Genomic DNA, 26,382 nt, shown 5'->3' with positions numbered 1-26,382 from the left:
TTGAGCTATGTTCACCTATTTGATAAGGTTAAAATTTTTGTTCAAGATTGTTAGCTTAACAAACGAGTTTTGACCAAGCTTTGATCGAGATTGTTCGCGAGTAGTTCACAAACGTAACGGCTCATTTACACCCCTATTTGTGGTTAAGAGAATTATTGATCTTTTACTCATCTAAACTTATTCTTTTTAAACAACGTTGTTATACATTGGTAGATGCGTGGTTATGAGTGTTGACTTTTAATACTCCCTTTGAATCACGATTATCTGTACCAAACGTCATTTTTGCGGACTGTTAGGCAAAACTTTTTAAACAACATTATGGAAAATTAAGTGGAGAGAGAAGGGCTAATTAATCCAAATTTAAAATAAAAACACAAGGAGAACCACCACCACCCGCGTCAGTGCTGAACCACCACGCCACCCCACGAACTACCAACACCCACGCAACCCCACGAACCACCAACGCCCACGCCACCCACCAAACTCACAACGAAACCCAGACCACCAAAACCCTCCCGCGCAACCCATTTAAACCCACCACGAAACCCAGACCACCAAAACCCCCCACATAACCCACTGAAACCCAGACCACCGAAACCCCCCATGCAACTCACTAAAACCCAGACCACCGAAACCCCCCACACAACTCACTGAAACCCAGACCACCGAAACCCACCACACAACCCATCGAAACCAAGACCACATAAACCCACCAAGGAACCCACGACCCCACATCTGGAATCGAAACCCACCACGATGACAACCATGAAACCCACGAACTTAAAACCGAAATCCACGATGGCCACAACGAAACCCACCGAAACCCTCGATGGCCACCACAAAACCCACCGAACTCAAACCCACGTCGGAGAATGGCTGGTGCTCTAGGTGATCTTGGGTCTGGTCGGAGAATGGCTGGTCGGTGGGGCTGGTGCTCTTGGCTCGTTTGGGCTGGTGTTAGTGCGGCAAAGTGGCTAGGGTATGGTGGTACTTAGTTGGTAAGTAAGTGTAATTATAAGATGTTAAACAAATTTTAAAAAATAAAGTAAGGGTAAGCTAGGTGGTCATTTTACTCTTTAAATTTACTAAAAATGGAAAGAAAAAAATTTTTAGATAATAAAGATCAGAGCACCTATTTATGGTAAATGTTGCAGATAATCGTGGGCGGAGGGAGTAGTAAGAAAAGTTGACACCACTAATCCTAATTATGACCAGTTTTCATTAAAAGGTCCCAACTATTAATCTCATAGGTCTTAACTTTAGCGGGTTCACAAAACGGTTTGTACGTTTCTTTAAATGATTTGAGCTATTAATATGAAAAATGTCATCATATTAGAGATGAAGGGCCTTATCGAGTCGTAACCCTTAATGGGTCAAATTGGTCTGGGCTAACGGACTAGACAATTTGGAGACTGGGGAGAAGGTAAGGGAATCTCATTTCCTTAATTGTTACTAATGAGAATTGAACCTCTAATCTCATGATTAGAAAGTGCTTTCCTTTTTACAAGACCAAATACGTTAGGCTGAAAGATCCTATTCCTTCATCTACATAAAAAGTGTGATGAGTTAAATAATAGGCGTGGTTTGTAAATTCTATCTACGAATAGTTCGTTTGTGTAGATTATAACTTTATAAGTGAGAGAATAATGGTAAAAATATAAATTAAAGATCTATTGACATTTACTGAGCTGAACTGAACTGAACTGAACTGAATAGAGTTGAAATGAATATGAGAGTAGAAAATTAGCAGTTGAACTGAACTGAAATTAAGCTGAAGTGAATAAGCCTTAACTGTTAGAGGGCCCTCTCAACCAAAAGCTTAAAATGATGGTTGAGGCCCAGAAATATGTTTTATACTCTATTACTCCCCTTCACATGAAAGACCCATTTGGGCTTGAAATGTAGATGCAACACAGGCACACCCATACTCAGTGCGAATGAATTCCACTTTAAAGGAGGGGTGGATGAAATTCGAATCAGTGACCAGCTTAAGTTGATGGTTGAGGCCCTCTCATACTCGGCGCAAATTAATTCCACTTTGAAGGAGGGGTGAATGAGATTTGAACTTGTGACCTCCATGTCACATTAGCTCTGATACCATGTAAATGGACCATCTCAACCAAAAACTTAAACTGATAGTTGAGACTCAGAAATAAGTTTTATACTCTATCATTAACTACTAAGGGTGCGGTAACTCCCAAGTAGGTGTGGTAACTCCCGACTATCCCAGTCGAAAGGACTGCACGAAAGCAAGTGAAGTGTGACACAAACACGATATTAAGTGCTCAAATTTCCTAAATGGAATTGCAAAATTGTAATTCTTTCAAGCAAAGATCAAGAATCCTTTTAAAAACAACTTTCAATTGATAAGCCTCTAAGGATTAAGTGACATAGATGTTATTGCCAACAAGTACTATTAACTTTGGTGAAATAATTAGAAAAATGGTATGAATAAAGTTTATTTCTTGAAATTCACAGGCAATTTTTTATAAAGAACTTATAAATATTTCACATACAATATCATAGGGTAAATTTATTATTGAGAGCTGCTCAAAATCCCAAAGCCTTGAATATCTTAGCGTTGAGGATACCTTCGTGGTAGAAAGTTGCAATTGCTGCTCCGACGAAGGGTCCAATCCAAAATATCCACTACATCACCAATAATTGTAAGGGAAACAAAAATGTTATAAATTAAATCATACAGCCGCAGCTTTATTAAATTAAAAAATGACCCTGTTAAAAATTAAATAAATAGATCCCCTTCAAAAAAAAAAAAAAAAATTAAATAAATAGATAAATAAATTAAAATGGACAAATTATTGATTAACACGGAATTTCATTAAATAATTGTAACATGGGTTAAAGTTATTATAAAAATTACCTATTGCTAACATAAATTTTACCTTTAAAATACACTTATAATGTATAAGAGTAATCATATTAGCTTTGATAACATGTATCAATTAGAAAATAACATATTAAAATATAATCAAATTGGTTACAAATTAAAAGTTTCCCTTAAAAGGTTTAATGTTACCATAAAAACTGTTAAATTTACCCTTAAATTGACTGTCTTACATTAAAATTAACGTAAAACCGCCTTATGCAAGACTGATTGATAAAAATGATACTAAGCGTCACACTTTAATAAATTAACTAACACATATCTTTATGTAATTTATTTGACTAATAAAATATGTAAGGTAGTTGAATATTACATAAGAAAATATAGTGAAAGTGATAATTATTGAAAAATAATGAATGTCGGAATGTGAGAGGGAATAAATAATAGGAAAAATTGACAAGAATAATCCCAACTTTGCTTCGTTTGCCGAAATAATCTCAACTTTCGATTATTTTTTAATAATCTCAACTTTATACACCATTCGCCCAAAACAGTCCCAGGTGACCGGTGACCTATTAAATAGGTAAATTTTATTTAAGGTTTTAATGCACACGTGTCATCACGTAATTGGTCAAAAAAAAAAAACTAAACTAATTGATCAAAAATTAAAAGGTTTCCAAAAAAAAAAATCAAAATTATTTTTTAAAGAAACCACCACATCCGTGACATCCCTCTGCACCGCCCAAGCCATCTTCTTCGGCAGGCGCAACCCCCTCCCCCTCCCCTTGACGGCGCCAGACCCAGCTGCCTGCTGTCGGCGTCACCCCTACCCCTATCCCCACCGTCATCCCTTCCCCTTCCCCTTAATTAAATCACCATCCCCTCACCCCTAAAGGCCAAAACCACCATCCCCTCACTTAAAACCCCACGAAACAGCCTTAGAGACCCCTTCCCACGCCCGTCCGTCGCTTCCCCCACCCTCGAAATCATAGCCGTTGGGGTTTCAAGGGTGGGGGAAGGGGCGGTTTGCGTGGGAAGGGTTTTTAGGCTGTTTTGCGGGGTTTTAGGGTGAGGGAATGGTGGTTTAAGGGGAAGGGGGAGAATGGTCCAGGTGGCGCCGGAGGAAGGGGAAGGTGTCTGAGCGGCGGCCGACGCCTGGGAGTCAGGGGGTTGGGTCGGCAGTGGCGGTGGCTAGGTTGAACCGTTTAAGGATGGTGGGTTTATTTATTTTTTTCTTTTTCTGTTTTTTCCTTTTTATTTATTTGTTTTTTAACCTATCATAGTGTGACACGTGTCCGTTAACTTGTAATAGCAAGTTGGATGACCGGTTGGGACTGTTTTGGGCGGATGGAATACAAAGTTGGGATTATTAAAAAATAATCGAAAGTTGGGATTATTTTGGGCAAACGGAGCAAAGTTGGGATTATTCTTGTCAAGTTTTCCTAAATAATAATAATAATAATAATAATAATTTGTCTAAAAACTTTTAAAAAATGGAACATATATGACAGGGTTGAAAGTTGAAAATATTACAGTGCACCCGGGTGCATGGTGCACCCGGAAAGAATATTAGACATATTTTAAAGAACATGGACAAATAAAAGAACATGCTAGTGTTAGAAAAAGAACATACCTATGTTTGACAAAAGAACATGTTTGTGTTTGACAAGAACATGACATTACAAAGAACATAAAGTCTTTACAAAAAGAACATGTTATTTTTCATGGTTATTTAGGTGTTGAACGTATTTGAAAAAGAACATTATATTTGACAAAAAAGAACATGTTCGTGTTTGACAAAGATGTAGGTGATCATTGGGTGGGCCTGGCCAAGGTTAAAAAATCAGCTCACTTCTCGGGTCGGGCCAAATTTTGGGCCGAAGTTTTTGTGCCCAAAATTGTCCGGCCATGCGGGCTTTTCGGGTCGAGTAAAAAAATCAACAAAAATGCATAAAACGCATTCCCAAACCCGCCCAATAAATTAAATTTAAGGGCCGGGTCCGACCCGATTTTGGGGGCGAAAAAATTCTGCCCAAAACCCGTCCAAAATCGGGTCGGGCCGTTCTAACTTTGATCACCTCTAGCCAAAAAACATAAAGTCTTTAAAAAAAGAACATGATAATACATTAAAGAACATGTTCTTTTTTCTGGTTACTCGAGTGATTGATTTTTTTTTTTTTTTTTTTTTTTTTTTTTTTTTTTTTTTTAATGTACATACATTAAAGAATATATTGTATAATATAAAGAACATATTGTATAATATAAAGAACATATAGTTCAAACTCAATGAACATAATCATCAAACTTAAAGAACATATTATGCTCATGTTCTTTATAAATATGTATAATGTTCTTTTTTTGCCCATGTTCTTTTAAATATACCTTATGTTCTTTTGTGGTGCACCATGCGCATGGTGCACCCGGGTGCACCAACCATACATTAGTTGAAAGTGGCAGTAAAATGAAACAGATAATTCATTAATCATTATAATAGTCTTAGATGAATAAGAAAGTTAAGAGAGTTGATAAGAAGGTAAGTTGTACTAACAAGGTCATTCCAGGTGTTGTGGTGGTTGTAGAATACTGCAGCTCCAAGACTACGAGCAGGATTAATGCTAGTTCCGGTGATGGGAATGGTTGCAAGGTGAACCATAAATACCGCAAATCCAATTGCAAGTGGTGCTAGTACCTTCAATTCATTCAGCTCTTTTATGTTAACAATACTTTCAATTCTTAATCTACTTTACCTTTATTCTTTCTTTGTATCCTATTGGCATAACTTTACCTTTATAAATTATAAAGGATGTTTTGCAGCGGTCATTTAAAATATTACTATTTTATTATTTTAATGATAAACAATATGACCGGTATATTTACATTATAATATGAACATAATTAATCTTCTTATATATACAATGCAAATACAATTTTTGAAAATTTTAATCCAACATAAAATTAATATATTTCAAGAATTAAAAAATAAAAATAAAAATAATATAAATATAAAAGTTGATGAATATATAAAGTTGATAATACTATTTTATACAAAATATTAAATATAAAGTATTATAATGTATTACTTGGAGATTAATATGTCAATTATATAATCATTACTAGTATAACATTATAATAGTCATTTCAAACGATCACTTAGCTAAAAAACTTTCACTATAATACTATAGAACATGTACTTGCAGTTTTAATCATAAAATACTCGCATGATTCTGAGGGACTAATTGTTCAAATTCTACATGAATTACTCAACTAAGAAATTAATTTAAGAAAAAGGTCCTTTAGAGTTTAGACTCGTCCTTACTCATTTGACACCCTATTATTCCAATACAATTATGTATGTCCCTAGAATCCTAATTATTAGCGTAATGGTATATACATTGTAGATAATAACGTACGTACTGAGATTAATTAAGACATGTAAAGTTGAATTCAAAAAATTAAAATGAACATGGATCAATAAGTAAGTCTGAGGTACTTACAGGAACATGTAAATTCCTGGCTTTTTGCTTAGCATCAGTAGTAGAGAAAACGGTGTAAACAAGAACAAAGGTACCGATGATCTCAACGGCCAAACCGGTGCTAGTACTGTATCCAGGTAACAACTTGTTAGCTCCTCCACCGTACTTGTCGTAATAAACACCGTGTAACGCCTTTACTAACGCTACTCCACATATGGATCCCAAGCATTGAGCCACCATATACGACACTGCACGTAACAGTGTGATTTTTCGCGCTAGGAGCATCCCGAATGTCACCGCTGGGTTTATGTGCCCACCTAGTTGGATAAAACATACCATTGTAAATATTTTTTTTTAAAAAAAACCCTATAAAACACTCTTTTTGCACATAATTACCTTGTAATGTTTTTTTTTTTTTTTTTTTATAAAAATATATCGTCCAAATTATAGCTAATGAGGCCTACAACAAATATAATGTCCATGCAACCCATTACCTCTAATTAATATGCAGTAGTTACACTCACTTAGCCCCAACTACCCTTAAATGCACCATTTGACATCGATTGCCCCTATTTTAGGGTTTTTAATTAAGGGGTAAATTAACAAATATGGCATAGCGTGTAGAGTGGTTTTATTTTTCGAGTAATTTAGCTTAATTACGTGTAAGATCTATAAATATTGGCTCTATAACCTAAATTTTGGATAGATTCTATCTTGGTAGTGTTATCAACAAAAAAAGTTCATTGCTTAAAAATTCTGCATGCAATAATTATCCTTAAAATGACTACCACTATAATTAATTTTTATTGACTGCTTTTTTTTTTTTTTTTTTTTTTTTTTTTTTTGTCGGTCAAACTTATTAAAAATGATTTTAATTTTTTTTAAATTCATTTTTTTTGGAAATTAATTTTTAGAATTTTCAAAGCATTTTTAATTAATTTCCAAAAAAAAAAAGAATCTTTATAAACGAAAAATCGTTATTAACAAGTTTGACTAACATAACATAAAAAAAAAAATAATATGGGAAATTCTCAACGGTGCTCTTTAAGTTTTTATTTTTCTCAATGGTAAACACTAAAATATTCAATTATCTTTGGTAATCTATAATTTGTAAAATTAATTCAGTGGTAACATTAGTTAAGCATTTTAAAGAATATTAATCATGGTTAATGTTTTAAAAGAGAAGGAAAAGAAAAATGCCTAAAATACGGCCCTTTTTAACAAAAACCCACCACCCCACTTCTTCCCCCCTGCCACCCCTACCCACTCAACTCCCGGCCGGCGCCGATCGTGCCATCCAAGATTCCCTCCCTGACGCCGGCGCCAGGCTGAACACCTTCTTTCTTTGTCGCTACAACCCTTACCACTCAATTCTCATCTCCGCAGTCATCTCCTCTCTCTTTCGCGGCACCGCTAAAACCACCAACACCAACACCATCTCAAATCAAAGCTGGTTAAATAAAGATTCACAAGTGACCAGAGGCATAGATTGAAGTTGACTGGAAGGATTGGGGGTGTTGGTCGACGTTATTCAATGAGGGTTCCGGCCAGTGGGTGGCGCCAAGGGTGGTTGTCAATGGAGGTCGGGGTTGCTTCATTGGGGTTTTCAATTAGGGATTTCGTGGGTTTTACGGGGGGATCCGAGAGGGAGGAAAGGGAGGCGTCGCGACAGGGGGAGGGAATTGGCGCCGGCGCCGAGGGAAGGAGGTTTGGGAGAGGTCGGCGCCGTGGGCAAGTGGCCGGATTGGGTTTGGGCATTGGGCAAGTGGCCGGAGTACTAGAATGGCTGGTGGGTGACTTTTTTTTCTTTTTAATTGTTTAAAATAAAGAAAAATCTGATTGTTTTTTCAAGGGTATATTAGTCAATTTGCCTTTTATTAACTATGGTTAAGCTTATATTTGTAGATTAATCTCATTAATGTCACCATTGTATTAGTAATACAAATAGTTGATTACCAAAGATAATCTTATTTTTAGCTGTTTATTATTGAGAAAAATAAAAACCTTAAGAGTACCATTGAGAATTTCCCAAAAAAAAATCAATCCATAAGAATTAAGTATATGGAAGTCATTTTAAAGTTGACTACTATAGAAACATATATAAATTAGTTATTTATTTAAAAATAATAGTTACAAGACAGTTATTTACAGAAAAAGTGTTTTATAAGGTAGTTTCCCGCTAATTAACCTTTTGTTATCTAGTAATAATATGTTTGTATCCTATAGTTATTTTTAAACCATTCATGCATACATGCAAATAAAGACAAGAAAATTTGTTCATGTACGTAATCAAATTAAGAAAAGTTTAAGAGATATCAAATAAGGAAGACTAATTTAAGCATGCATGTAAACGAATAATATAAAACTACATTAGTTACAATTAATTAATATAGGTAGCTTACCTGAAATACCCGCGGTGCAATGAACAAGGATGAAGATCATGCCACCAAAAGCCCAAGCTACGCCGAGAATTCCGACACCGCCACACGACGCATCGCTTTGGACACTATGTCCTATAACAGTAAGGATAGTAATGTAGAGGAAAAGAAGGGTTGCAATAAACTCTGCAATGCAAGCTCTATAAAATGACCACATTTTAAGTTCAAGTGGGTCTATTAATTTAACCAAAAACTCGTCGTTTCTTTCTGGCAATGAGCCTTGCTCAGGCATGTTGTCTTATATTTCAAACAAGGGGTTAAAGTTCTATAGATGGTGTTTTGGACTAGGTAGAAAGAGGAAGTAGGGTATAAACTATAGACTATGATAAACTATAGAGTGTATATATATTAGTGTTGTACTATTTATTCAAAATAAAGGCAGAAAAGAAAAGAGAAGAGAAAATACAAGTTTATCTTCATGATAAACAAAAAAGTATTTATTGAGTGACATTTTTGTAAATAAGTAAAAACTTTTATTAAATGCGGGTCTCAACATTTAATGTTGATTTATTTACGAAAATGTCATGCTGATTGGGATGTTTGATCGAATTATTTTCAATAATAGCTAGAGCAGTCAAAATTTGACCCGACCTGAACCGATAATGATCTGAACCTGACCTATACCCGAACAATGGGGGTGAAACTAGTGACCCGTAACCCGACCTGAACCAACCCGATGTTATTCGACAACTGATTTGATTCAATATTTTATGAACTGAATCCGAACCCGCACCCGAACCGATAGTAACCGTCAACCAATTTAATAGGACTCGACAACAATCCGAACCCGAACTTAGTACCCGACCCTATTAGAACCTGAAAACGTTTATAACCCAACACAACCTGTTATTGAAGCGAGTCATGGACGATTTAATAAATTTTATATACCTTTTATTCTTTATTACTTCTCATATAGGTGTAATAAAATCTTGATAATGCTTAAACAAATTATGCAGAGCGTAATTAAATAAATTAACTTGACTACATCGAATTTATTCGAATTGAACTTGAACCAAAACCAAGAATGATCCAACTTTAAGATTCCGACTAAATAATTATCTGACCCAACCTTAACCCGAACCCGAATGTACTATCTATTAACCCGACCAAATCCGACTCAATACGATTCGAACCTGAAATTAAACCCGTTATGAATTTGACTCGAATCAGACCCGACCTACACCCGAAAGGATGAACGACCCGGAATTACTTGAACCGAAATTGACCCGACCGAAACCTGATCTAAGGCTAAATTGACCCGACACAACTTGATCCTGATTTGACCCGAGACCTAATTTGACCCGACCCAAACCCTACTTGAATACCTGAATTGACAACTCTAATAATGACACTAGATAAATGATTTTTGTTTATCATGAAGATAAATTAGGGCTCTCGGAATAAAATATGAAAAGTTGAACACATTTTATTTTTTTTTTTTCTTTTTTGATGAAATAGGATATGTTAGCTATAACAATGTAACATATTTTGCTAACATGCATATTGTTTCCTTTCACGCAAACTAATTCTTTATTCTCTGTTTGTCATCTAGCTTAGCTATAAACTTCTTTATTCTTACTTGGTTTTTAGATTTTGCAGACTTTATGTGGATTCAGCTGGCCCAAATTCAACCTCTTCACGTTTCTATATGAGTTAGTCTAACAAAGTCCAGGTTGTAAAAGTTGTGTTTTCAAATCTTAAATGTTACTGCTGATCCAAAAGAAGATGCTGTTGCTATTAGAAAGAAAGGTATAATAATAATCTTATACCGTGAAATAATGGAAAAGTGTCCTTGAAGAACAGTATTTGTTTTATGTTAACCCCTGTTTGACTTTTTAAACAGTATTTGTTTAGGTTAACTCCTGTTTTGCCATAAAACAAAAGTTAAGTAAAACAAAACTTTTACTAATAAGATTTCTAAACTTAAGGCTTTGTTTGGTTCATTGTTAGTAAAGGAAAAGAAGAGAAAGGAAGGGAGGGGAAAAGAAAGGAAGAGAAGGGAAAAGAAGGAGATTTGGTTAATGAAAGGAAGAGAAAGGAAATATGCTTTTATTTTCTCTTTCCAGTCGAATTCCTCCAATTTTGGGAGGAAAGGAAAGCTGAAAATTTGTAAAGAGGCTTTATTTCACTTTCTTTCCTTAAAATTCTCATATCATTCATCAAACTAAATATGGGAAAATATTAAAACCTTTTCTTTCTTTTCTTTTCTTTTCTAGCCAAATCCCTTCAACCAAAAAGGGTGTTTAGAGAGCCACAAGGGCGGGGTGAGAATCGATTATTAGAGTCTGTTTGGTGTATTTATGTTAATATTGTATTTATGTTAAGTTTATCTTGTTAGGAATTTTAGGCAAGTTAGATTTCCTATTGTATTGTGTATATAGATGTGATTAATATCAATGCAAGGGCTAAGCCGTTTTCTCCACAATATTCTTGAGTTTAACATGGTATCAGGCCTCTCTAATTTCTAGAGGATTTTTTCGATCTTGGTTTGTTCTTGATTTAATTCTGCAATTTGTTGTTTAATTGTGAAATTAGGGCTTTGATTTTTTTTTTCCCACATACACAAATTTATTATAATTTTTTTTTATTATTTTGGTCGAGATTAGGGGTCTCAAACCCTAATTTCATTTTGGGTTGGTGCTCAATTTTCTGTTGCGTGCTGTCTTGCGGTGCTTTGCGTGGGGTGCTGCGTTGGTGTGTGTGTGTGCGATGTTAGTGTGCGTGCTCTGTGGTGCCTTCGAGGGCTGTGCGTGAGGTTGTGTTGGGTGCGCTGCTCTGTGTGGTTTGTGTGAGGTTGTGTGGTACTGTTGAGTTGCGGTGCTGTAATGTGTGTGCGTGAGGTGTGTTGTGTGGTGCTAGAGATGGCAATATTAAGTGGATATCCGCTAACCCGCTCCACCCGCTTAAAATAAATGGACGAAAACCCGAATTAAATGGATGAGAAGCGGGTGACAAATGAAGCGGATGATGGATCAGATCGGATGTGGATGATATTTTTTTCACCCGCTAACCATCCACCCATCCGTTTAACATATATTAAATTTTTAATCAAAGAATTTTACTAATAAAACATATGATGTGCAAGAAAATTACTTGTTTTTTTTTTTGTTGCAAATTAATTTTCCAAACAATATTTTGTTATTGTTTCTTTTTTATTAAAAAAATTATTATATAAATAACCGAAAATTAAAGTTTATCTTAGTTTTTTTTTTGATTTTAGTACTCATCCATTTGTCATCCGCTCCACCCGTTTCATCCGCGGATGATGGACGGACGGATATGGATGATGGGTGAAGCGGATGACGGATGGATGTGGATGGAGCAATTAGGATAATGGATGGATGTGGGTGAAGCTCCACCCGATCCAAATCCGATCCATTGCCATATCTATGTGGTGCTGCTGTGTGGGCGGTGCTACGAGTGCGTGCACGGTGAAGGCAGTCTGTGGGTTTTTGCAAGCTTCCCTTTGTGTTTGTTGCGTGGTTTGTTTGGTTTGTGCGTTTCTTGTTTGTTTTGTTTGCTCGTGATTTGGTGTGATGGCTGGCGACGACAACACCCCTCCTCCTCCTCCTCCTCCTCCTCCTCCTTCGAAATACGAGACGTTCACCGATTACTATCTTCATCCGAGTGAAGGGTCTCAGTTGGTGATTTGTCCCTTGTTTCTTACCGCCGTCGATAACTATTAAGAGTGGTCAAGGTCAATTAGCAACAATCTTCGGTCCAAGAGAAGCTCGGGTTTGTTGATGGTTCTATTGTTCAACCTGATCTCAAGCATGTGGATTATCGTCAGTGGGGTATTGTTAATTCTACTGTTGTTGCTTAGATTTATAATACTCTTGATGTTAGTATTTGTTCTACTGTTATTATTCCTGATGATGCTAAAACCTTATGAGATGATTTGCGTGATCGTTATTCTCTTGGTAACTAACGCTCCTCGTATTTTTGAATTGGAACATGATATTGCTAATTGTAAGCAAAGAGATCATTCTGTTGTAGTTTATTATGGTGAATTGAATAAATTGCAGAATTTGTTGTTTAGTTACGTGAAATTGCCTGCTTGTACTTGTTCCGTTACGAAAGAATATGCTAAGTTGCATGAGAATGAGTTGTTGCATCAGTTTTGCCTTGGTTTGGAACCATAGAAGTTTGGTTCGGTTGTTTCTACTTTGTTGATGAGTAATCCTTTGCCCTCTATGAATGCTGCTTATGCTAAGGTTATTGCTTATGAGCGTAAGCAATCTGTGTTTGAGGCACATGAGACCTCTTCTTCTTTTGTGACTGTTGGTTTTAATGCAATAGGTACGACTTTCAGTCGAACTACCGAAGGGATGGAGTGTACTTATTGTAAAAAGTTTGGTCATGATATAAGGACCATTGCTATGAGCTTCATGGCTTCCCAGGTGGGGGGTGTGGAGGTCGTGGAGGTTGTGGTGGTTGGTCTTCTGGTAAGGGCAAGGGTGAGTTTGCTGGTGTTGCTAGTAGCTCTCGTGGTAATAATGAGCCGGTTTTTTATTCTGATCGTGGGAGTGTTCCTACGATTTCTGATGCTCAATGGAAGGAACTCATGTCTGATGTAAAGGGTGCCAAGTCTGGTTCTTCATCAGGTGGCAATAATCTGGGTACGTATAATTCCACTAATTGGCTCATTGACAATAGAGGTTGAAATAATTTGTCTGTTAAAATTGATCTTTTCACTGATTTACATGCATTTCCTCGCCTGTTGGTTTACCTAATGGGAAGAGCACGACGGCTATGAAGGAAGGAAAAGTTATTTTGTCTAATAATTTAACTCTTGATAATGTTTTATATGTTCCTACTCTTAAATGTAACTTGTTATCTGTGTCTCAACTGTTAGAAAAACAATGCTATTTTATTATGTTCACTGACAAGCAATGCATTATTTAGGACTGTAGTTTGAGGAACCTGATTGGAGCGAGGGTCCAATGTGATGGGGTCTAAATTTTTCGTCCAGTTCGTGCTCGGAATCTGCAGGCGAACAAAGTAGTGGTTTCAGATGCAAGTTTGTTATGGCATAGGCGTCTCGGGCATCCATCAATGCACGTTGTGAGCTCTCTTCTGGGAGTTTCTAGTAGTCGTAGTACTCATAGTAGTGACTCAGTTTGTTCTTTTGATTGTCACATTTGTTTTATGGGGAAGCAACCCTGAAACTCTTTTCCTTTAAGTATGAATAGCATCTGATATTTTTGATTTAGTTCATTGTAACATTTGGGATCCGAATAAGATTATTTCTAGTTGTGATGCTCGTTATTTCTTAACCAGTGTTGATGATTTTCTCGTGCTACTTGGGTGTTTTTGACAGTTGGTAAATATCAGGCTTCTCTATTGGTTCGTAAGTTCTGTGCTATGGCTAAGACTCAATTTGGCAAGAAAGTGAAGGTGGTTCGTGTGACAATGTCCAAGAATTTCTGAGTTTGGGGTCATACTTTGCACAAAAGGGCGTTCTACATCAAACTTCGTGTGTTGACACGGCTCAACAGAATGGTAGAGTTGAGCGTAAACATCGTCACATTTTAAATGTGGCCCGTGCTCTTCGATTTCAGGCAAAGTTGCCAAAGTATTTTTGGGGTGAGTGTGTTATGAATGCAGTGCATCTCATTAATCGCACACCTACTCCCGTTTTGAAAGGTAAAACCCCTCATGAGTTTTTATTTGGTCAGTCTCCTTCATATGATAGTTTGCTGGTTTTTAGTTGTCTTTCTTATGTTGCGAATCATCCCGGATTAAAGATAAGTTTGATTCTCGTTCCCAAAAATGCATTTTTGTTGGTTATCCTCATGGAAAGAAAGGTTGCCGTCTTTATGATTTAGAAACAAATGAATTTTTTGTGAGTCAGGATGTGCAATTTTTCGAAGACAAATTCCCTTACCTTGAGTCTCTTCTGGATGAACGAAGATTGCAATGGGAAAAGTATTTTGTCATGCCTCCGATTTGGGACGATGTTGATGCTAATTTTTGACGAATGAAGTAGTTTTAGGGGGAGCAACAAGCGGGGCAACAAACCCCACAACCAAGCCGCAGGAGTAGGGGCCCGACCGCGACCAGGCCGCGGACCTTACCGCTCAACGCAGCCCGCAGCTCCCCCTTGCAAGCAGTACTGCAGCCAGGCCGCGAGGAACTAACCTCATCCGTAACCTGGCCGTGGAGTGGTCTTCCCAGTAAGCCACGACCCCTGCCAGCAGACCACGTGGCCAACAACAGACTTGCGAGCAGCAGTAGGCTGCTATCTTGCCACGACAGGTGGTCGGGGGTGGTTCTAGTGAGTCCGAACAGCTCATCAACGTTGGTTCTAGATCTGGTGTGGTTCTTGAGCAGGAAATTGAGGATGACAATGTTTATATTAACCCCGAATACTTGAGGGGGAGTTCGACGGAAGTTGTAGGTTGTGGTCATCGTGAAAAATGACCTCTTTCATGGCATCGGAATTATGTTACTCATACTATCATCACTGAAAATATAGATCCCGCTACATCAATTGTCGACCCTTGAGCATGAATTCTCTCGTGTTAAGATGGAAGAGAGAAGAAACTTTGTGGTATCAAAAATCAAGAATCGAGTGGCTTAAAGATGGTGATCGCAACACAACGTTCTTCCATCTAAGTACCATTGTTCGGAGGTGGAAGAATAAAATCCTTGCAATTAAAGGGAATAATGGAGAATGGATTAATGATAAATCTGAAATTAAAGAACACATTGTTGAATTCTTTAATACTCTTTTCATCGAAGAAGGTGAGCCGCCTAGATTTGATGTCCCTTAGGATATATTCCCAGAGCTCACTCCGCATGATTGGAGTAGACTTACTTAGCCATACTCAAAATGCGAGATTGATGAGGTGATAAAAGACATGGCTCCCCTTAAGGCTCCCGACCCCAATGGCTTTCAAGTTCTTTTTTATAAAAAGAATTGGGATATTATTGCTTCTAATGTGTATAAAACTATTCTTCCAATACTTGAGGGGAAAGAATTCTAGAGAACTTCAATGACACTTTTATTGCTTTACTTCCCAAGGTAGAACAACCGGAATCAGTCTCCCAGTTTAGGCCAATTGGTTTATGCAATGTGGCCTATAAGATTGTGACGAAGGTGATTATTAATAGGCTTAAGCCTGTTTTTCCTAATCTAATTTTGAATACACAGGCTAGATTTGTTTCGGGAAGGCAAATCACTGATAATATTGTGATAATGCAAGAAGTTCTACACACCATGAGAAGAAAGCAGGGAGCTAAGGGGTATATGGCCATCAAAATTGATTTTGAGAAGGCGTATGATAGAATCCGATGGTCTTGACCACGAATTTTTTTTGGGTTCAAGTTATGATAAGACAAAACTTTATATAATTCTTTTTGCAACGTTAATGATGAAGTGTTTTCCACATGAACAAGATCAAAAAATAGTTCTTTTAAAATTCCATCATGATCAACAAACCTTAAAACAATTGCCATTTGTTCTCTCAATGCCCTCTCTTGAGATTCATCAAGGATGACACAAAATTTTGATTCTCCAATTTCCTTTCTTATTTTATCTTGCACTTTTTTCGCTAAAATTTGCAAAATCTCCTTTTGAATTGTGGACGACTTATATGAGGCATTCCCTAAAAATAGTAGTGTTACTTGAAATGATGTTTGGTAGCATTGAATAAAAATACAAATTCTCTAAAAATTTTTTATAATGAGTACTTGGAGCATTTTGCAAAACGACTTTGTTGACATCTTTGTTGTATGAGGCTATAAAATTTATTAGCTCAAGAAAGTTTCCTTGATTCTTAGAGTTTACACTCTCATCATGGCTTCTAAATGGACAATTTTGCAATGCTAGCCAACGAACTGCATCAATTGAAGTTTTTAACCGCAACTTGTTATTCTTAATCTCTTCTTCTGTCTGCTTTAAAAGTGCTGGTTCAATTTGTTGATTTGTATTCAACAAGTCATCACATGCCTGTTGATTCTTATTGTGTTGAGAATTCGGACCTTTTCCCATATGGTTCAAAAAGGAACAACTCTTTCCACTATTCACTTTTTTCCAATTAGTAAACCCATCATGGGTAAAACATCCGGTTGCTTTATTTGTAAAAAGAAAGCATGGAAAACAGAATGCAGCATCTCTTGATGGAGAATATTCTAACCAAGGAAATTGTTTAAATCACGTTGATTGAAATGAACGACGATGTTTTTCTGACCCAGAGTAGGGATAATCATGTTGAATGGGTTGAAACGCTTTTAGTCTCAAATACTCCCTCCTTATTTGCTCACGCTCATTGGGATGATAGTCACTAATTTGTTTGCGTAGTCCGGGATCGCGCTCAAGAGTACATGAGGTATTTATATCGTTAGTTTCAAATCTTGGAACTTTATGAGGGTTATCAGTTTCGGGAATCAAAGTACCAGATCTTTTTTGCCCCTCAAAACTTGTGTTTTGTTCATTATCATCACTCAAATTACTTTCAGGATTCAAATTAGCCTTTGAAGTGGAACCCTCTTCTGGTTGATTATTAACTTTTTTGTAAAAAAAATCTAGTGTTTTTGATTTCATGATTTAACCTATATCAATACAAAACAACAATTATCAAATTAAGTAGCATATAACTCTAAAATTTGATCTAATGATGCATTCAATAAATTAAAAATTTACCAAAATTATTAAATAAATAAACATATTAACCAAGTAAACAACTAATCACAATCATGTAAATCACAATAAGAAATTTATTAATTAAATGAAATTGCATAATTTTTTTTTAAAAAAAGAAGAATTCTTAAAAATACCTGATTTGTGATTTGCTTTTGAAGACTGAACAATGCTAAAAACACGAATCACTTTCAAATAATGATGCAGTATTAGTGTTTGTAGAATTGTAGTGCCGTCATTAAGGAGTTATACTTAGTGTTTGTAGAATTGTAGTGTCGTCAGCCCAATTAAGGAGTTATACTTAAGTCTTTGGGCTTATCAACAAAATCAAAACCCAAATTGAATAATAAACTTTATCCAAAAAACTAGTGGGGATGGGATTCGAACCCAAGCTTCTTGGGAAAAAGAGTCATTACCTAACCAATATGACAAGCTTCATTAACTGTATTAATTATGTCTTCATTACTATAAATAATATATTTCAGGGGGGCCAAGAGTTAGAAATCAAGGGCCACAAATTTGGGCCGAGGAGGCCGGGCCTCCACCAGCCCCCCCGTCCCTTCGCCCTTGGTTCCGCGAGAGACCGTGAACGGCATGGTGAGGACTTTACGTGCTTTCCGAGCTGCTTATCAGAGAGCCCTCGTGACTTTATCATGCCGTGATCATCGGATGATCGCGGTAAATTTTATTTCTTTTTTCTTTGCAACGAAGTTATTACATTTCATGTTTTAATCTTTGTTTTGGATTTTGCAGGATGTGCAGCAACCGTCTAGTAGTCGCCGAGCACCCTGATTCCTCATGTACACATTTTATTATATATATATATATTTTTTTTTATTTTTATTATAATTATTTTTTTAGGAAACCGATGTATATTTATTTTTGTACATATGACACATTGGTATATATATCATTATTATTTTTTGTTTCCATGTGTACATTATTATTAATGCGAAAAATTTTCGAGGGAGGGAAAGGATTCCCGACTTACCCCCTTCGAAAAAATAAACAAACTCAAAAAAGAAGCCGAAAAAAAGGAAAAAGAGAAAAGAAAATAAGAAAATAAAATAAAATAAAAAAATAAAAAAAGAAAATTAGGAAGTAGGAAAATAATAAAGAAAATTAAAAGAAAAAGAAAGTAGGAAAATAATAAGGAAAAAAGAAAATAAAAAGAAAATAAGAGAATAAGAAAATAATAATAAAAAAAGAAAATAAGAAAGTAGGCAAGAAAAGGGACACAAAGTGTTAGAAGGCAAGCGTATGATTCGTCTTAAGATTTCGTCATTATATGAGCCAAAATACGGAAATAAACCCAACTCGCATGCCGCGTCAGGGGAGACGCGCGCAACTGCGTGAGTTGCGCGCGGTTGTCGCGCGCAACTTTATGAGTTGCGCGCGCCACCTGTTAGTGAATTTTCCTTTAAGCCGAATTTGCCGAAAATTTGCCCCTCTTGGGTCTATTTAAACGTGGTTTCGTGTAGGCTTTTGATCATCTCGCATTCATTCGCTTAGTAATATAAGAAACTAAAAAGAATTAATCTCTCTAAATTCTTATTCTCTCTCTTTTTTTTTGAACAATGGTGAAGACCTTTGAACAACGTTTGAAGCAATGGGTCACTTTCCTTTCAACCGAGGACAAACTAGCTTTCAAAATTTACCACTTAGACCCTTTATTGAATTATATGCAACTAGTGGTTAACTTTGATTTTATTCATGCCGCAGTTAACCATTGGGACTCTAACCACCATCTTTTCTTGTTCAGAGGGGACGAAATTGTCCCCCTTCCCGGTGAGTTCGAGGCCTTGCTAGGTTTCCCTACAAACACTCTCCCTGTGACTTATTCGCCTACCTTGTCGGATCCCAAACCTATATTCCCAAGATTTTTTGGCTTGTTCGACAATGATATGACCAACATAGGAACTGAAGAAGGCGTGAACTTGATTCAATTTATTGAACATTTTGTCGCCCCTCGTGACAACATGACTAAACATCGCTTTAAAATTCGTGAACTTGTTAATTGTTTACTTAGGACAGGCAAAGAATACGGAGATTATTCCATGATGTCCATAGTAGAGCAAATAGAGGGATATCATTCACCCGCTCCTTTGGTTTTGGCGGAAACCAATCTGTGCTTGAATCGCCTTAGAGGAGATCCTAACGAAAACGGTTTCACGGGAAGTCCACTCCTATTACACGTACGTTTTTTTTTCGGCGTTTATCAGCGCAAGTTACAAAGTTGCGCTGACATTAGGGATGTGCATAAATGGACCTGGACCGGAAAACCGACCGGGACCGGACCGGAATTGGACCGGACCGGTCTTCGGTCCTCACAAATTGAGGATTCCGAGTTTCCGGTCCGGGTAAAAACCGGAATATTCCGGTCCGGACCGGAATGGACCGGAATGTGTGTGTTTGTAATTTTTTGGGTGAAAATTTTAAATTTTATTTTTAAATTTCTAAAAAATTTAGGTACAAAACTTGTAATTTATAAATTCTAGGTGTAAAATAGGAAAACACGCAAACAAAAACAAGACGTTAAAAATTTATGTATATATTAAGAAACTAAAATGAAAAAGAAAAATAAAAAAATAATGTAACCGGTCCATTCCGGTCCAAAACCGGACCAGACCGGAATAATCAGGTTTGGACCGGAACCCGGACCGGTTGATTACGGTCCGGTCCTGGTCCCCAAAAAAATTTGATTCCGGGTTCCGGTCCATTCCGGTCCCGGTCCGGATCGGTGCACAGCCCTAGCTGGCATGACCAGGGCAATTTTCTACGATGCGCGGAGAGGGTGCGCGCAACTGATTCGGTTGCGCGCGCCACCTGCTTGTGTAAAAAAAATCGCAAACTAATTTATTATTATTTTTATTATTTTTATTTTTATTTTTTTTTTCAGATTTGGCTCGTGGAGCGCTTGCGAATTGTTGATCAGCCACAAAACCTTGAGGCTAATGGAGTAAAGACATTCCCTGGACGTCGAATCCTTTATAAGCATAAGAATGAAGAGGAATGGATGTCGTTTTTCTATCATGGGGTTCCTAATATACGTTTTGTGATTCCTTGGTGGAACATAAATAGTATGATTGGGAATAGTCTCAATTGCCCTTACATTAGGCTTTTAGGCCTATCTAGTACTACTTATATTTTTCCTTGTAGGGTAATGAGACAATACGGGATCAGACAATTTATTCCCCCGCAAGATTGTGATGCCCTTAAAGATGTGATCTTTAAACCCAAAAGAATTGCTCGTTGGATGGAATATTGGTCAAGTCTTCTTAGGTGGGTAATACAAAATCCTACTGCTAGTATTACATTATCTTCCTTTTACAAGGCTTGGATGAATGCGGCGGATAAGGGTGAATTAAACAAGGCTCGATCTCAACTTCAAGCCGCCACCGCTCGCAATCCACCTAAGCCTTTGATGCATTCAACCACCACTACTCCTCCTAGTGATCAAAACAAAGGAGTGAGAAGAAAATTAGACTTCTCATCCCCTAAAAGGAAAGCTCCCTCCAAACCCGCGCAACAAGGTGTGAAAATCAAAGAACCTTCACCAAATACTCGCAAGAAAGCTCCAATAGTCAAAGGGAAAGGAAAAAAGATTGCAAAGGCCCCAATCCCTAAATTGAAAAACAATATTTAGGTGAAGAAGAAGAGTGTAGGGGAAAGCTCCAAGGTTTCCGAAAATGCTGCGATGGAACCTACTCCTCCATCATCTGTGACAATCGAGGACATAGTAAAACCTTTGAGTGTTACACAATTTATCATTAGTTTATTTTTTCGAATAAAGTGTAATCACTACTATGTTTTTTTTTTTTCGTTTACAATCTAGTTCGACAATGTCTCTCTTTTGAATTTAGAATGAAATAAAATGAGCTTTATATTCTTTTATTTTGATATGACCGAATCATAAAGATTGCCTACGTATTCTCATTAAGAAATCAGGTCTTTGCGTAGTTCTAATGTTTTTTTGTTATTATGTATTTTTATTTTTCTTTAATCTCTAAGATAGAAATTAAATGAAAAAATTAATCAAACCTTGTTTAAAAGAATTAAATCAAAGTTTAATTTTATTTTCCGAGTATATGTTATATTTAAGAAATACCCTCTTTTTGCCGCAAGTAGAAATCGCAACTTCATTTAAACGCAAGAATTCGGGTTCGCACTTCGTCATCAGGTGGCGCGCGCAACGTCTGCAGTTGCGCGAGCCTGTCGCGCACAACGAAATCAGTTGCGCGTGACATCGATGCGCAACACTTCCAGTTGCGCGCGACACCTGTGCTACGAATGTCTCGATTTTTTTTTAAAAAATTCTGTATTATTACCCCCCAAGTGTGAAGATTTTTTCGTGATGTTCGAAAAAATTTGAACACTTAGAATGGTTTATTATTTCTAAATTACCCCCAAGTATTATGTATTTTACCGTGTTATTCGGTAAAATGCATAACACTTAGAATCTTTCAATTGAATGCTAATTAAAATTGGTTGTATGAGTGAATGAGTTTTATCCGGATTTCATATGTTATATTTCTTAAGGCGATCAATGTTTATTAATTGGCGAATTTCATCTCCTCCAATATCCATTAATCTGACGGCTCCTCTTGATAGGATTTCAATTACGCGGTAGGGACCTATCCAATTAGGTTTGAATTTCCCTCTTGGATCGGTTGGTGGACCCCTAACCTCGTTTAGTACAAAGTCACCTTCTTTTATATTTCTAGGTTTTACTCTTTTATTGAAATGTCGCGCAATGCGCCTTTGGTAGACTTGTACGTGATACAAAGCTCTTAATCGTCGTTCATCGAGGAATAAAAGCTCTTCATACCTCGCTCTTACCCATTCAGCTTCCGGTAGCTTACTTTCAAGTACGATGCATAGGGATGGTATTTCCAGTTTGACTGGTTGAACTGCGTCCATTCCGAAAACTAAGGGGTATGGAGTTACTCTTATTGATGTTCGTATAGACGTTCTATAACCCCATAATGCGAAGTGTAGTTTATTCGGCCAATCTTAATAATTTTCTGCCATTTTCTTTATAATGACTGTTAAATTTTTATTTGCCGACTCTACAGCTCCATTCATTTAAGGTCTGTATGGGGATGAGTGATGATGTTTTACTTAATAACGAGTTAAGAGGGTCCCGACTTCAGCTTTGAATTGAGATCCCTGATCACTAATTAGTTCATGTGAAACTCCATATCTACAAAATATGTTTTGTTTGAGAAACTTTGCGACATGTTTAGAAGTGATATTCACGTAAGAAGCAACCTCAATCCACTTAGTAAATTAATCAATGGCAACTAATACATACTCGTGCCCTCCTGCTCCTGTTGGAGAGACTTTTCCAATTATGTCAATTCCCCAAGTCGAAAAAGGACAAGGGGAAGTGAGATTGTATAGCTCGGATGGTGGAAGGTTTTGTAAATTAGCGAACATTTGACATTGTGGACATTTTTTAACATATTGTATGCAATCATGTTCCATAGTGGACCAATAGTACCCTTGTCGTGAAATTATTTTTGAGAGCATTTTACCATTCATGTGAGGTCCACAAACACCTTTGTGAGTATTTTCCATAAGGCGTGCGTATGCGTCGTTCGAAGTGCGCCTATGTTAAAAGCATGTGTGAATATGCTTGGCCCTCTTAGGAAGTGGAAATTGACATATACGATTAGGGACTAGGAAAGTAGGGAGCCGCCAACAAGTTTTTAAGGAACTTGTAAACCGTTCACGGATCATAAAAAGGCAACCACGATAAGGGACAACGATAGGCAACAACGATTGACCCGTTAAGGTTACACCCCATTCATAGTCCATGATATTACTAACTCCATATGGTTCGGAACCAAGAAAGGAGGATCGGGGATGATGGTACGAAGTGAGTCATGGAGTCACATTCGCCCGTATTGGCCTCTACTCGATTCTTATAGTGAAAAGCATTCCTGCGATCTCAGAGGCATACAAACAAAGATTCAATTTGCTCCATACTATTATCATGCTGAATTGGTTGAATATTAATGCAACATATAATTATATAATATTGTGATCACTTGATTGAACAACAAGATTAAAAAGGAACCTAAACCGGTTGTCCAAATTATCGTATTAGGCGTGATTTTCAATTACATATTCCGTTTAACATGCAATATGGTGATCATAATAACAATAATAGAATTAACATTAATATTGGAAGCAATTCAACAATAATAGCGTTAGTCAAATCAAATAATAAACCTAATCATGATACTAGCAACAAGAATAAAAATAAGATTAATTAAGTGATTAATTACTCACTTTCCGCGCTTCCTTGAAATTGCTACATCATGAATAAACTGTTAGTAACTTCAATAAAAAATATAAATTAAATGAAAATTAAATTAAATAAAGATTAGATTTGATTTGTTCCAAACCCTCATTCAATTATACCTTTCACGCCTTGGTTAAAGTATAGAACTTCAGCTATTGTATGGACTCCTTGGAGTGCTTAAAGGAAGGAATAGTAAAAGAATGGGGAGGCTAGTGTTTAGGCTAAAGAGGGAGAAGAGAATAAACTTGTGATCAAGCTTTTTGATTATTGAAAAAGGAGAGATATGACCTCTATTTATAAGGAAAAAGAAGGGTTGAAGAATCAAGAAAAGATAAGAATTCGAATCGGATAAAACTCTTGCGATAGACAGCAGTTTTTGCGGTTTTTGTTTTTATCATATCTTTTGATCCAGAAATCGGAATAAAATAAATAATATGTCTTTAGAAATATCTTGAAATATACTTTCTAACCCAATTAAAATCAGATTAAAATACTTTGTAGAATAAAATATATGGCCGAAATAGTGAGACGGTGTCAGTTTTGGATAGAGTTTGATATCTTATTCATATCTTTTCCTTTATAGCTCGGAATTGATATTATAATATATCATTGGAGAGATAATTTCAAGGGATATCCAACCATATAAGATTTGGATAAAAAATATGAGGCACAAAAATAATATCTGTCTATCTTTGAACGTCTTTCAATTCGAATAGAATTAGGACTTTCAAACAAAGAAAAGCTTTATTCAATTTCAAACTCTTTAATCTTATATTTCAAAAAGGATAATTAAGATATTTTAAAAACTTATAGAAGCTTATAATTAATCTTGATTGGTTAGGAATGGGATTAAATAATTTGGACCCTCCACATGATCATTGGGTCGTAGGTAAGGTGGGCTTGGGTTCGGTTTGAGCTCAATTTAATATTTTGGCCATAACTTATTCGTTATAAATCGGATTTTGGATTATAATATATCGTTGGAAATCTCTTTTAAAGGCCCATACAACTATTTAATCATTGAACTCAGATTATGGAACAAAATAAACTGGATTAAACATTTTTATAAAAAGGACAAAAAATGAATGATTTTAAAGGACACGAAATGAATTATTTGGGGTTTAAAGGCACGAAAAGAGGAAAATAAGTTATGTTTTGGGAAAATGGGCTAGAAGTTGGGTTGGTTTATGTTTCTCCTCTTTTTTCAATTTTTAAAATATTGGCTCACAAGTCATAGTCAATTTGTTGATAAATCGACTAATGTATTGTAGTTTGCCAAGGAATCCCCTAATTTCTTTTTCTATTTGAGGGGGAGGCATGTCAACAATTGCCTTTATTTTAGAGGGATTGATCTCAATGCCACGTGTGCTTACTACGTATCCGAGTAACTTACAAGAAGTTACTCTGAAGGCGCATTTTTGTGGATTCAATCGCATCTTATATTCTTGTATGCGAGTGAAAAATTTACGTAAAGCTTTTCTATGTACCATTATATCTTTGGACTTTACAATCATGTCATCCACATAAAGTTCTATTTCTTTATGCATCATATCATGCAAGAGAGTCGTAACCGTTCTTTGATACGTAGCTCCTGCATTTTTTAAACCAAATGGCATGACTGTGTAGCAATACGTACCCCAAGGGGTAATAAAGCATGTCTTTTCTTTGTCTTCTTTTGCCATTAAAATTTGGTTGTAACCTGCGTATCCATCTATAAAGGATAATATTGCATGTTCAGCCGTGTTATCTACCAATATATCAATATGTGGTAGAGGAAAATCGTCTTTAGGGCTAGCTTTATTAAGGTCCCTAAAGTCGACACACATGCGAACTCGTCCATCCTTTTTAGGGTCTGGAAAGATGTTCGGTACCCATTCTGGGTAATTACATACGCGAATAAAACCGGCGTCCAACTATTTTTGTACTTCTTCTTTTATTTTTAATGCGACATTAGGTTTCATTCGTCGAAGTTTTTGTTTTACTAGTTTAGAAGTAGGGTTCAAGGGAAGGGTATGTTTCGCAATTTCCTTATCTATTCTAGGCATGTCCTTGTATGACCAAGCAAACACGTCTTCGAATTATTTGAGCGTCGATATGAGGGTCGATCGCTCTTCCGGATTTAGAGTTAAGCCAATTTTGACTTCTCTTTTATTTTCGTTAGTTCCTATGTTAACTATTTCAGTTTCTTCAACGATAAGGTTCTTTTGTTCTCGTTCATTCATTTTTTTCAACCAATTTATTAAGGTTATCATCTTCATTAGATTGATTTTTATAGCATTCGAAAGATTCAAGAGAAGGCATATACTTGGAAATAGAGCTCATATTATTAAAATCAAAAGAGAGTACATCAAGAGAAGAATCCTTTTTGGGATCTTCGTCCTTAGAACTAGAAAATAAAGACTTAGTAATGGCCACAAGGCCTAGATTTTCAGCTTCCCTAGAGTTTATAATAGATTCATCGTCCGATTCTTCAAACATCTTCCCTTCGCCTATGACGATTTCCAGTTTATCGCCTTTGTGATTGGTCCATTTGAAATATTTCCTCCATCCATGCTCAAAAGTTTCGTTTGAAGGGGTGATCAACAAGGTTGGGTAAAAATCTTCATCTTGAATGGAGTTTTGATTGGTCATTGTTGTGACATGATTTTGCTCTAGTCCAAATAGCAAGTTTA

General features: G+C 36.4%; 1 protein-coding gene across 2 annotated transcripts; it reads right to left on the bottom strand.

Annotated features, from left to right (window-relative positions):
* Positions 1-2,293: 2,293 nt before the first annotated feature.
* Positions 2,294-9,085, bottom strand: LOC145626865 (aquaporin PIP2-1-like). 2 transcript variants are annotated; one of them, XM_081679333.1, is made up of 4 exons: positions 8,721-9,082; positions 6,340-6,635; positions 5,394-5,534; positions 2,294-2,649 (listed from the first exon to the last, which is right to left on the bottom strand). In XM_081679333.1, the coding sequence occupies exons 1-4, from the start codon at positions 8,986-8,988 to the stop codon at positions 2,551-2,553; spliced, it is 804 nt and encodes a 267-aa protein (XP_081535459.1). In that variant the 5' UTR covers positions 8,989-9,082; the 3' UTR covers positions 2,294-2,550. The 2 variants fall into 2 exon arrangements, with proteins under 2 accessions (XP_081535459.1, XP_081535460.1); XM_081679334.1 differs by lacking the exon at positions 5,394-5,534 and having other exon boundaries at positions 8,721-9,085.
* Positions 9,086-26,382: the final 17,297 nt, after the last annotated feature.

Source organism: Chenopodium album, chromosome 4 (assembly GCF_948465745.1).
Source record: "Chenopodium album chromosome 4, dcCheAlbu1.1, whole genome shotgun sequence".
NCBI lineage: Eukaryota > Viridiplantae > Streptophyta > Magnoliopsida > Caryophyllales > Amaranthaceae > Chenopodium > Chenopodium album.
The sequence above is the reverse complement of the archived record's forward strand: the minus strand, read 5'-3'. Positions and strand labels throughout refer to the sequence as shown.

Coding starts and splice junctions, on each gene's coding strand:
- LOC145626865 (XM_081679333.1), bottom strand. CDS start 8,988: ATGCCTGAGCAAGGCTCATTGCCAGAAAGAAACGACGAGTTTTTGGTT. Junction 6,636..8,720: donor TTGCACCGCGGGTATTTCAG/GTAAGCTACCTA, acceptor TTATCCAACTAG/GTGGGCACATAAACCCAGCG. Junction 5,535..6,339: donor CCAGGAATTTACATGTTCCT/GTAAGTACCTCA, acceptor AATGAATTGAAG/GTACTAGCACCACTTGCAAT.